This window comes from Penicillium robsamsonii, assembly GCF_028829455.1.
Source record: "Penicillium robsamsonii strain IBT 29466 chromosome Unknown utg000003l_segment0_segment0, whole genome shotgun sequence".
In the NCBI taxonomy this organism is placed as follows: Eukaryota; Fungi; Ascomycota; class Eurotiomycetes; order Eurotiales; family Aspergillaceae; genus Penicillium; species Penicillium robsamsonii.
Window position 1 is genome coordinate 981964 of NW_026643221.1, and position 12831 is coordinate 994794.

General features: G+C 48.3%; 5 protein-coding genes across 5 annotated transcripts; 1 reads left to right on the forward strand and 4 right to left on the reverse strand.

Annotated features, from left to right (window-relative positions):
- Window positions 1–239: 239 nt before the first annotated feature.
- Window positions 240–516, reverse strand: N7447_005092 (uncharacterized protein; the record flags this gene model as incomplete). Its single annotated transcript, XM_057229354.1, has 3 exons — window positions 240–275; window positions 338–403; window positions 460–516. 3 exons carry the CDS (start codon window positions 514–516, stop codon window positions 240–242), a joined length of 159 nt encoding a protein of 52 aa, XP_057084444.1.
- Window positions 517–2213: 1697 nt separating this feature from the next.
- On the forward strand, window positions 2214–3401 carry N7447_005093 (glycoside hydrolase family 16 protein; the record flags this gene model as incomplete). The annotated part of the gene is made up of 4 exons (XM_057229355.1): window positions 2214–2304; window positions 2355–2632; window positions 2696–3177; window positions 3233–3401. The coding sequence occupies 4 exons, from the start codon at window positions 2214–2216 to the stop codon at window positions 3399–3401; spliced, it is 1020 nt and encodes a 339-aa protein (XP_057084445.1).
- Window positions 3402–4003: 602 nt separating this feature from the next.
- On the reverse strand, window positions 4004–7289 carry N7447_005094 (mannose-ethanolamine phosphotransferase GPI13; the record flags this gene model as incomplete). Its single annotated transcript, XM_057229356.1, has 2 exons — window positions 4004–7001; window positions 7102–7289. The coding sequence occupies 2 exons, from the start codon at window positions 7287–7289 to the stop codon at window positions 4004–4006; spliced, it is 3186 nt and encodes a 1061-aa protein (XP_057084446.1).
- An 816-nt stretch (window positions 7290–8105) lies between these two features.
- On the reverse strand, window positions 8106–8384 carry N7447_005095 (Kae1/YgjD family; the record flags this gene model as incomplete). The annotated part of the gene is made up of 1 exon (XM_057229357.1): window positions 8106–8384. The coding sequence occupies one exon, from the start codon at window positions 8382–8384 to the stop codon at window positions 8106–8108; it is 279 nt and encodes a 92-aa protein (XP_057084447.1).
- Window positions 8385–9747: 1363 nt separating this feature from the next.
- On the reverse strand, window positions 9748–10278 carry N7447_005096 (uncharacterized protein; the record flags this gene model as incomplete). Its single annotated transcript, XM_057229358.1, has 1 exon — window positions 9748–10278. The coding sequence occupies one exon, from the start codon at window positions 10276–10278 to the stop codon at window positions 9748–9750; it is 531 nt and encodes a 176-aa protein (XP_057084448.1).
- Window positions 10279–12831: the final 2553 nt, after the last annotated feature.

A 12831-nucleotide genomic window follows, 5' to 3' on the forward strand; every position in this document is an offset into this window, starting at 1 on the left:
CTAGCTAGTAGTGGATAGCTCACCATCGATAACCTAAGAGCCTACCTACCAGGTGACAGTGTCATGATAATAGTGAACAGCATAGCTGCAGCCTACAACACAGCTTCTACATCAGTTGATTGTGAAAACAAATGGTGTTTCTATATTCTAGCGGTATGATATGAAAGAAAGTGGCTCCGCGTTGTGTAATCAATCCAGTTGATTCCGTACACTAAAGGTACATTTGTCCACGTGCAGGCTTATTTGCACTTTCCGAAGGGCTTGTCCGCCAGTTGCTGTTATAGAACAGTTAGCATCTTCTTCTAGCTTTCGCAAATTGTTATATTCAGGCCCGTACCACACAGAGCTTGGATTCACAGTTACCCAAGCTTCCATCCTGCTTGCACTGTCCTCCGGAGGGGATCTAGTATTGAATTAGATGAGTTGAACGGGATATGACAGGTATGAAAGGATTCATACCAAGTTGGCCATGGAGAGGCCGACAAGGGCGAAAGCAGTGAGGATGGTGAAACGCATGACGGTAGAGGATTTGGAAGTGAATGAAGATTGTTGAAGATTATAGAAGACTTGTCTGTTGCGATGTAGCAATCCATGAGAACGGGGACATACTTATACCTATTTTCTGGGATCCTCTAGAACCGAGATCTTCTGTTGCATTACTTTGTTTGGTATACAACCATGCTCATCCCGATTAATCGTACCGATTAATTATAGACGGTCAATTTGGGGATTTTATGGGTCTGCAGAAACCTGATGTCGATCAATGACATGGTTCACCACGTCAATTGCTCTTCATCTTTAATCAACAGTTTTCCTGTGAGAACAAGTCACAAAGTACAAGGTCGACAAGGTGCCTTGCTATCAGTTCTAGATTTCTCAGCTACATTGACATCGTAAACAAACCACCTATTGACGCAGTTGCCGAGATTAAAGCGGTTAAGTTGTACATATGAACGTTACATTATAATTTCTGATAATGAAAAATATTCGGTCTCCGAAGAACTATAAAGACTAATAGAGGCCACTCTACCCGATATAGGGCTGTATATATCCGTGCCAAGACACGCCGAGCCATCTTCAGTTCCATGCTTCTTCGATATTGCAGGCCACTCTTGCTGTACTTTCATCCTATCTCTCTTACTGGCTATCAAAATGTCATCACAGGCAACCCATGTGGTAACTACCAGGACAGCAATACAATATATTCTCGTCAACGAGTCATAAAGCGAGCCAGAACCCCCGTGCAGCTGGCGGTGATCGAAAACAGAGCTTGAACACGCCGAAATTACCCAAACCAGCTTCACAACCTCAAGATTTGCACAATTAATCATGGGGACTGCACGATTATCCTACAATCACCTCCAACAGGTATCCCAAGCTAGACTATCAACAGTCTCGCGGGGCATCTATAGGTCCCGATGAGCCTCTCTCGCTTCATGATGTTCATGCCACCATTCAGTACCATCTATACCATCTAGCATAGCTCATCTTCAACCGGCGTCAGATCCTAGAATCGGGGTTGAGCCTGGCTTCTCAACTCGCAGACGGGTTTGAGGACCCGCATTGAAACAACAAGCCGTCCAATTATTCAAGTACGAAAAGCCTTCTGCCACTTTTTATCTCTCACTAGAGAGGTTTTCGGCGACGAGTCGAATTTGATGGTGGTAGCTCCAGGTCATACATTATAGCAAGTACAGTATCAGGCGAATTCTCTGCAACATAGGGCATGGGCTATGGTCCAGCTGCTGTGGTTAACCCACAAAGCGAAATATCAGGAGGCAAGGAACTTACAAGGCCGAGCCAAACTGGAACCTATTAGACTCTGAAATTTGGCCAAGAAGTCAAGATGATGTAGTTAATCTATTCGAGATCCCAACACATTGGTGAAATTGAAGGGAAAATACGTAGCCAAGTTTCGTCGGGCATTTATGCCGACTATAAATAACCGGTACCAATGAACATGTCTCAATTCGTGGGGATCTAGATACTAGATATATTCCTATAAATGATAGATCAGCGCAGGAATATATATAACTATAATATTAAAATACCTTTCAGTTCCCACTCCCTTCTCTTCAGGTTTATCACACTGTCATTTTTGAGAACTGCCTGTCACTACTCTTAGTTGCAAACCTCGCCAATCTTCTTTTCTATTCGTTCTCTTCATCACTTACTTTACATATTTACATTCCTATATCAATCTGGTATCTATAATGCTGGGCTACTTGAAGTATGCCGCTGCAGGCTTGGCCGCCGCGACTCTGGTCTCAGGCCAAACGTACAGCGAGTGCAATCCATTGAAAAGTATCTCACACTAAAGAATTCAAAACATAGTACCTTCTAATATGCTATAGAAACTTGCCCAGCCAATGTTGGTACAACCGAGTCGAGACTCACTTTCGACTTCACCAAGAGCCCCGGGCTAGATCAGTGGACGACTACTGCCGGCAACGTGAAAATAGGCTCGAACGGCGCGGAGTTTACTGTCAACAAGCAAGGCGATGCTCCCACCATTCGGACCAACTTCCACATCTTCTTCGGCGAAGTATCGGTCACCATGAAATCAGCCCCTGGCACTGGCATCGTCAGCAGTGTCGTGCTTCAGTCGGATGATCTTGACGAGATTGACTGGGTAAGTCATTAGACACCCATTCTCTCCAACATTCCTTAAATATAAACTCCATCTCCATTCCAGGAAGCCGTAGGTGGCGACACAACCCAAGTCCAGACGAACTACTTCGGAAAAGGAGATACCACAACCTACGACCGCGCAACCTTCGAGTCCGTTTCGACTCCCCAGGAGATATTCCACACCTACAAGGTAGTCTGGACCAAAGAAGCCACTACCTGGTCCGTTGACGGCAAGGTCCTCCGCACTCTCTCCTCCGACAACGCACAATCCGGCACCAGATATCCCCAGACCCCCATGAACGTGCGCATCGGCATCTGGGCCGGTGGTGACCCAACCAATGCAGAGGGAACGATTCAATGGGCCGGCGGCCTGACCGATTACAGCAAGACCCCTTACACCATGTATATCAAGGACGTCACTATCGTCAACTACAACCCGGCTGAGTCTTACACCTGGTCGGACCTAAGCGGCTCTGCTAAGAGTATTAAGTTCACTGGTTCTACTAACTCGACTTCCTCGACTACCTCGAAGCCTTCTGTTTCTGGGTCAGTTTTCACATCCTTCTGTTGACGCTATTTCTAACAAGCCTGAACCTAGTAGAAGCCTTATCACAGCTGCTAGCACAGCGAGACCGTCCAGCTCTGGCTCGATTTCTCGCCCCAGTGCCTCCTCCTCTTCTCCGGTTTTTAACGCGGCTTCAAACTTGAGCGCTGGTAACTTGGGCTTCTTGTCCGTCCTTGCGGTTGTCTCTGGGTTTCTTTTCTTGTAGATTGGTTAGTTGATATTGGATATCTATACATCGTCTGCTAATGTTGGCGATGAGTGTATCCAAATTAGGGAGGTGCTCGGAATTACGTCACGTCACTTCATGCTTTCCTTGTCTCCCGCTCTTTCCACTTTTCTCTTCGTCTCTTCTTCTCTTGTCTTAAGCCATATAGAGCCATTGTTCATCCCAGTAAGAGAATTGTACCCGATTCGATCCGTGAGCCATGGTGCAGATATTTAGGGTTGGTATCTGATAGCAAGGTAAATGTGTAGCTTGTGTTTTTGATCGACCGTGGTCATAATTATAATAAAGTATCTATGTAACTACCAACACATATGGTCGAACCAAAAAAAAAAAAGAAGGAGAAAGGAGGGAAATGTGACACAGAGCGCATGTACAAGTGAGAGAGCGAGTCGATGCGGAGAAGGGAAAGAAGGATGTGTGGGTTTTGCTCTGTACAAGGCTGTAGCCAGTAGGAGAAGTTTGAGATGGGCGAGGGAAAGAAAGACCTGGGGACAAAATTTCACATATCCAAGCATGTTCCATATCCAATCCGAGATTTGGGACTTATACTTCCCAGGCCATAATTCCTTTTCAAAACGCCATCACCAACCAAAGATCTCACCAACACTGAGGGTACTCCAGCGCACACCGCCGACAGCAACGATCATCAAGACAACATCAACAACAGCCAGCACCACCGAGCCCATCATGAAGCGAGGGCTGAAGATGCGGTAGAGCATGAGATGGCGTCGAAGATGGCCGGCCCACATCGTGGTAGCAAGATTGATAGTCGCCAAGTAGAGGATATGTGTTCCAGCAGCCTGTACGACATCGGAAAGGATGCGTGTGGCGGGGTTCTTGTTCGGGTTTGAAGCAGGGACACGGTCGTGAGTCTGGAGGGGACGTTTCCAGAGGACGGTGAGGGGGACAGCGATGGCGGCCAGGATCTGGGCACCGAAGGTATTGAGGATGACGAATAGTGGGGACCAGGGGTATTGGATTGTTGCGAGGGGGATGAAGGCTGTTTCCCACTGGATGCTAGAGAGGGTGGCCTGGTGGCCTGTTTTGAAGTAGTAGAAAGAGCCGAGGACGCCGAGGATGACGGGACCGATGGAGGAGTTTGTCATGGTTAGGCTGTTTGTGTCGAGGATTTCGAGGAGAGAGAGGATTTGCCAGAGGAGGAGAGCGATGGCGCCTTGGCCCATTGGCTTTTGCATGAGGATGATGGCGAGGGTGAAGTTGAGTAGTAGGAAGCAGAAGTGGGTGCCGTAGACGTTACCGAAGCCGAGGATTGTGACCGTTGTTCGTGGGCTTTGTTGCTGGCCGGCGACTATAGGGGTCGGTGGGCTGTTGGGATCTTCGATGGGTTTGCTCACGTTGATGCTGACGCAGGGCTTGGAGTAGAAGTATGCTGCAGTGCCTGCTGCGAACGCGAGGGCGAGAACAAACTGGGCTAGGAAGACGCGGACGAACTTGAGGGTTTCGTTGCTTACGGGCAGCCACTCACCGTCGTCGGCGCCTTCGAGGATCCAAAATAGGGAGGTGACGAAGAGACCGAAGCGGAAGGCAAAGCCGATCCATAGCGATGCGGCGCCTTCATAGGACTTGGAGCCGGCGTAGAAGGATCGTACGACGCTGGGAAGGAACAACGTGACCAGGAAAGGAATGGCAAGCTGCCAGGGAGCAGAGGTGGAAGAAGACGATGAAGCATAGTACGTAGAGCGGCAGAAGGGCATCTGTTCTTCGCGGCAGAGACGGGAGAAAGACGCGATTCGACCCAGGATCACGAACAGAATGGAGTGGTATACACCCAAGATGCGATCCGTGGTCTGCTTCTGTCGCATGGACGAGATACCTGCGCACACGCCGAATGTAGTGAGGAAGAAAAGAAGAATTTCATCTTCCCAGATGGTGTACGAGTTCGAGGCAAATCCAATCGACTGAGAAACGGTAAAGAAAAGCGCAAGCCATCCCCACATGCCGTTCGGAAGAGGCAGGGTTAGGTTCGCGGGCATCTTGACGAGAGCCGGCGTGGCGCCAAGGATGCTTCCAGCAGCAGCCAGTAGCACGGCTCCATCGACCATAGACATCTCAGTCAGGCCAGTCAAGCCAAACGCAGAACCGGTCATGGCACCAACACCAGCACCCACGCTTGCGAATTGAAGCAAACGAGACGTGAGTTGGGTTCGATCTGTCTTCAAGCCTCGGGCATAGATGACCAACAAGACAATACTAGTAAAGAGAATCACAACACCTTGGATCATGCTTGGCACGTCAAATTGAGCCCACAATCCACGGCAGATATCAAGAGTATGACGCTGGTACTTGCGGTAGAGTTCATTGCTAGCGCGGGCAGCGGTCGACTTGGACGAAAAGCCCTTGGAAGCAGACTTCCACTCCTCTTCTGCGGCAGTCCAAAGCAAAGCCGACTCTTCATCATCACCAGCACCTCTGGCAACCGCATATTGGTGCTGATACCTCTTGACCTGGGCTGCAGTCAACCGGTTGACAGTCGCCAGGTTTGCCCAGTTGTCCCCGCGTGCGCCAGAGAAACACTCTTCAATAGGCGATCCTAGGTTATTGAATGGAATGGGCATTCCAAGGAGCAAAGACAGCGTCGGAACAAGGTCGATTTGAGGTACGGACCTGTCGCGGGCGAATTGAGGCGGGAGGAGCGTGTTTTTGCTTGTACGTCCGAAGATACCACGCTTGGAATACATCCACAACGCGGCCTCAACCTCGTCATCAGACTCGCCGCCGTGGTCGCCCTTGATGTCCATCCCATGATCTCCCATGACGACCAGAAGAGTCTTATCATCGAGCGCATCAATGATATCGCGAACAACCCGATCCATTTCCTGGAGCTTGGATGCCATGGCAGCATGGTTAGGACCATATCGATGGCCTGCATGATCTACGCCGAGATAATGGCCAAAGATAACATCCCATTTCTTGCTGTTCTCCGGCCGGAGGAGCGGGAAGAGATGCTCCGTGACGCCATTGTCGACGGTATGCAAATCCCAGACGTTGAACGAGTCATACGCATGTGTGAGATTGGTATCAAAGTAGCCCGGAAACAACGCCTGCCAGGTATCATCACCGAGATGAACTAAGTTCTTCCCGGCGCTATGCAACTGTGCGACAAGATTATCCTCATCGATGGCGGTTCCGGCAAAGTTGGAGCCTGCTTCCAGGAAGGTGGGCAGGGTTCCGGTAGTCAATCCTTTCAGGCGGTTCAGAGTGGTTGTCGGGGGATCCGCGATGAATGGCAGGAGGAAGGCGTTGGCGGGGTTTTGCACTGCGGTCTCGTAGAGGACAGGGATGTTGTTGTGGAAGAGGTGGACTGTGTCGCTCTCTCCTTTTGGGGCGAATGGCACAGTGAAGTCATAGCGCAGAGCGTCAATTATGATAACAACGGCCTTGTCAAAGGTTTTCTCGTGCCAGCAGCCTTTCTGCTGTTTACTCCCCAGGGCTGTATTGTGTGGTTGAGCCAAACTGTCCTCGAAAGGCAGTACGTCGCATGATGATTTGTCCTCGAGGACCATGCGCGTGAGGAGGAACCCTTTTGTGAACAGATAAATACCGGCGACATGCAAGAGTCTGTCATTTATCCAGCGTCAGTTCGAATTTATTTTACGACAGGTCAAGCCTGCAGCGGGCCTTAAACCTCAGACTCTGCTAAGCTTAGGGAATCACTCACAGTATCCACGTTAAAACACCCATCACACCAAAATGATTCGCCTTGAACTCATTTTCAAGCTCCAGTGACTTCTTCTCCAATAGAGCAGCTTGCTTCCGCTTCTGCCCGTCAGATAACTGGTCGGAGCTGCGAGAGGTGGCAGCTGGAAGACCACTTTTGGGGCCGTTGGGGTTTGGACTAGTCCCCATAGTCCCTGCATGTGATGTGGCTACCATATCCGCGGTCTATTGTATGGTCTCAGGTCGAGGTCGCAGATCTGGCTGCTGGAGGCCGAAGGGGCACTGGAGGGGCCGTGGATGATGAACACGGTGTGTTTTTCAGGGGCAGGGAAGCCGGGAGCGAGCACAATTGAGCCGGTTGAGCCGGTTCAAGCAAGATCCATCGAAGTCGGAGAAAAAGTATAGGCGGGGCGAGGAGGTTGCGGAGGTTTGTACCCCTTTCTGTACTCTGTCGAACGGCTTCCCTATGTATCAAGAAGCTATAACATGCACATTGCTTGACGGAACAATGTGTGCAAAGCCCAATTAGGGGGAATGTGTTTAAGAAAAGAAATTAATTCGAGATTATGTGACAATCGCGGAACCCACGGGTTGGGGAGCTCGGAATCGGTGTTTCTGATTGGCCGGCCGTGGATACCCATACGGGAGATTCTCCAGATAGGTGAGATGCTGTGATATTGGTACTCAATTTTATCCTCAAATATAGAGAATTGATATAGGCCTAACTGTGTCCGGAATGGCCAGGGATTCGTGATGCTCACGACCCCTTTTGTGTTTCATACCCCACGTGGCTCGATATATTCTGAATGTCCGTACTCACACTGATATTGCCTATCTATCTTTGGGCGAAACATTATCTTTAGTCTCGCCAACCAGCAATATCTCGTATGTCCAAAACAGTTAAGAGCAGGTAGATTCCTTCAGTGGAGAATGCCATTATCGCTCATTCGTCGCAAAGACAGAGCCGCCCCGATCCCGCGCCATAATCCCCATTACATCTTGTAGTCACTCATTGGACCCCACACCGCCAACAATGAGTACCTGGTTGGAATCAACATGCGCCATTGCACGCTCAATGATCTCAACCAGCATCGCATATGCCGTCTCCTGCAAGGAGAAGTAGAGGTGAGCGCGAGTAGGTTTAACATTAGGATTCTGGTCAGCCTCTTTGCCAGTTATCCTCACATCAATCGAGGCTAAGATAACCAGAAAACGAACTGCCCATGCCCTTAACCACATATGGGGGATCAACAAACTGGCGCCCTTTCTTTGCGAGGTGCTCATTATTGCACCCCGGGAATGGCTTGTTGGGAATATGCAGCGTGTGTGCAAATCGATCCAGGCAGTTTCCAACAGCGATATCCAATGTCCGATTGAAGATACGCGTTTATCACTATACGCGGGTTATTACCACCAGGAACATATAGAACAACGGGATTACCAGCGCCAGTAATTAGACAGCCCATTTCAATGTCTAGGTAGGTAGAAATCCCCAAATTATATAAACCACTCTGCACATAGAGGCTTTAATGAAGCGGACACAGTCCACATCTTGCGGCGACAGGCATGCTTCTTGAAGAGCTGTCTTCACCATCTTGACAACCCATGCCCGGTGACGACACACCGTATCCTTAGGTAGGAAGTCCTCTCTCGACCTGTTGGGGCATTGTAGGAGTGTCGACTTCGCGAGAACCTGTGGTGTGCTGCGGTCTGTAGGATGTAGGATGATGCCGATTGCCACCTTGTTAGTAGATCTCTCCATTCCGATGGCGATTATGACGAATGACCAAGGATCCATTGATCGAATGTTGTTTTATACTAGATGTCAGTGGTAAGAGGTAGTTAGCCCGGCTTGACCAATTATTGGGATGGTTGATCTCTCAATCTGGAGATTTGTAGGGGGTGATCAGTTTCACTCTCAAGTGAGCAAAATGCGGCAATAGGTGAGGACTACAAGGGAATGAAAGACAAGAATTGCCAGGCATCCCTACATAGGTACACCGACTAGTATACACACAGAAAAAGAAGCAAAAACAAATATTTGAGAAAATGATAGATTTCAGATTTGCGTAAATGAACATAGGAGGACTAAGTACATACATTATCCAGCTGCCGGGTACCGGGAAAAAGGGCACATAAGAAGGGAAGTAAAATAGAGGAGGCCCCAGTAAAACGTAAAAATAGGACCCCATAAAGGGGATTGAAGAAGAGAAAGTCGAAAGCAGGAATGATGTCACATGTAGATCGGGCCCTAGGAACGTAGCAGGGGCGAAAGAGACATGAGGAACCAGGCTTAAGAAATGAAACGCCAGAAATCAGATAAAGAAAAAATCGGCAGGCCCTCGCTATGAACGATCCAGCTTCGATGAATATTGGAATCCAGGAGTACCCATGAGTCTGTCCAGAAACCGGGTATTCCAACAGTATGTATGCTTTGGAGGCCAAATAGAAACTGGAAGGCATATGTGCAAGCCGTGAAGGCCAGATCAGGGAAGGAAGGGTATGTAAATGGTAGAATCGCAAAAGATATTTGACAGGGTACTCGTCATGTTTTGAGAAGTCGTCGAAAATTGGAGAGAGAAGATTGAGCGCTATGCGGGCGATATATGCGGTCAGTGAATAAGGCAAGTTGGTTTGACAAGATGCTTTAATGATATGTCTTCCTCTCCTCTTTCTCCTTCAATCCACCCATCCGATCCATGTCCAGGGATTGGAAGCGACCGGTGTCGGTGGTTTGGTAAGGAGGAAGCTCCTCGTGGCAGGGTTCCAGGCCGACGCTGCCGGCATCACTGATGCGGACAATGACCATGCGGCCAGAAGTGCGTTTGCCGCTCGCATCTTCCTCCTCTGGGAAGGTAATGCGGATTTCGGGCACAGGGCTAGGTGGTGGGCTGTCGGAGTTTTCCATAAGGCTGCGTTTCTCATCATAGACAAGAATGGAGTCGGCTTTGTTCGTGGAAATGGTTAGACGGCGTCTGTTGGGGGACTGTCCGTTGTGGACTGGAAGCAAGTTTTGTTTACGCTGACGCTTGCGGCGAAGGACGAGCAGTCCACCGACCAGGGCAAGGGAGAGCAAAACGAGAACGAGGAGAGCAATGAGGAGGTCGACCATAGTATTTGAGAGTCCGCTATCGCTGTCATCATCGCGAGCAACGATGCGGGGAAATAGGTTGTTCATCTTGTTGATTGTCGGTTGTCGACGGTTGGATTTTTGATACCGTGTTGAGAATTGTATGGTCGGAAATCGACAGATATGTATGTGATCGACGAGTTCGGATTCCAAGAAAGGTCACGGAATGAATCCGGGGAAGTAAACAGTCAAAGGCGATGGAATGTGCGTGCGAATTATCGGTCACGGGTGTGGTCGAAAAAAGCCGAAGGGTCGAAAATGAGAGTGAGTAGGTTAAAGAAAGAATGGACACAAGGTGAGCCGCTGAAAGAGTGAAGCTGGCACCTGCGATGGAAAGAATGGAGGGGATGGGATGAGAATGAAGGGAAAATGGAAAAGGGAGAAGGGGAGAAGAGGAGTGTAAGCCTAGAACGCTTTGCTATTGTTAGTGTAGAGCTAAGCTATTCAGAGCTTAGTGGTGTTCCTTGGGTTGCACGGGGCCCCTTGGCGACAGGGGCCAACCAATCACAACCTTTCAGTGCCTGGAGAACGGACCCTCTGGAGGCTATTTGAGCCCTCTTACTGGTCAGGCTCCACTGAACTATGCCTGTTTATTTTGGTTCCCCTGAGATCCACGCTCATAAGTTCGCATAAATCTATGAAGTAGAGAGGATGTTATACATATAGATTTACGTCGTTTTCTTCAAGAGTAATTGATGTGTTGTATAAAAAAAGTAGGTCGTGGCTGGCGCTTAGTGTGGTCGCACAAGCGTGAATCCTTCGGGTTTGGGCTTATGGTGGAATAATACAAAGGCTAATTGTCTACATGGTATGATTTGAGCTCCCGATTTGTGCTCTCTCGAGATCGAGGCTTGTGCAAGAAGAAATCAGGAAATGAATGTTTCAGAAAATATGTGGAGGGAGATTAGATCTCATGCAGCTGATGCTCGAGGCATATAAACAAAGCCCTAGTACGCGTCAACCAAACACAACAACTATAGAGGTAAATAGCAACCATTGTTTGTTGTGACATAAACAAGAAGAAGCAAGGAAGAAATAGTTGACTTTGAAAGACGTGAGTTATTATATTCAACAAGGGAAGTTTACTTGGTCGTTGGAGTATGGCAACGTCTATAAACAAGATTAAGATCAACCACGAGTTAGTATGTTGTACATTTTTTATAGAATCTATTGGAATCTGATATGATGACCATAATTAATATATAGTTCTGTTCCTATTGGATTAATTCAAAATAAAGTAATGTGTCAAGCACTCGGGTGTCTTCCTGGGTGGATATTTATTAAAATTATTCATATTTTGGATATATATATCACAATGGAATAGGCTATATCCAAAGCAATTGTTTATAGTATAAGTACAGGCAACACAAGCCAGAGCACGGAGTAAATCTCCATACACCTGACATGCAAGGTAATTATAGCCACTGTTTGTCACATGCTAGATGTGTCAATATCCTGAACTGCAAGTATCCTTCTTGCATGGATTTTGCCGCCACACCGGGAACATACAGCACAAGAGCACGCGCCACAAATAGAACGCCCGGTTTCAATACAAGTTGACTTGGTGCGTGGATTTTCATTCTTGATATATTTGACTACTGGCAGGTGGGTATTAGTAAAGCTATTTCTTTAATATATCCTCCGTACGGAGTATAATGGGTCCATCTGTACTTGGGGGAAGGGACAACCTCAGCCTATGTGCTTGGGTAGTTTATTCCCCCTGCAAGTATTCGCCAACCAATATTGTATGCTTATTTGCAGAATATAATATGACAAGTGGTCTGTACGGAGTACTTTAAGTTCATACGTGGGGACCTTTAACTAGTTATTGCGTTGACACATGAGAGACATCAATGGAAGTACATATCGGGGTTTGGGGGTGATATGAACTAAACCTATTTAGTCGCTTCCCATACAAAAATCCAGAGGCCTAGCCTAGGGGACATGGAACAGATTTGATGCGTTACAACAAAATCCACTCCGGTTTTCTCTCGATACTGTCAAGACCTGACACTCGAGATGAAGAACACAACCAGCACCAGGTCACTATCAAAATTTGTCAACTGCACCGACTGACATGCCCTAGGTACATTCCAAGGTTATCTTGGTTATCTTGGCATACGTCGTAGTGGACAGACTCTGCATCTTTCATGATACGGTCAGGGGCGGCCAACACACAAATTGATACCTCACAAACTCGGAGAAAGGACGATCATCATAGGAAAAGCAACAACCCAGTACCCGGAAACTGGTAACGCGGCCAACGCCTGATAGTCACTGCAAGCCAGCGGTCATCGCGCCCGGGTTCACTGAGTGTTCCTAAGGCTATGGGCATTGGACGCAAGGCGGGCAATGCCCCTCAGAGATCAGATCCGGGGAAGATTTCTGCGAGTGATGGATGGCCTGACACTTGACCTGTGCAACCCCTGTGCAAGGACCCCAAGGCGAGTATCCTTGTCAGCCTGCAAGTTGTATGACTCTCCCTTTGCCAGTCTATGTCTCGGCCTTTTTCCAATCTCGCCGGGAGGGATTACACCGCGATGACTGGATACAGCAACGCGAATGGCAAATATTCAACACATGCTAGATGACAACCATTCT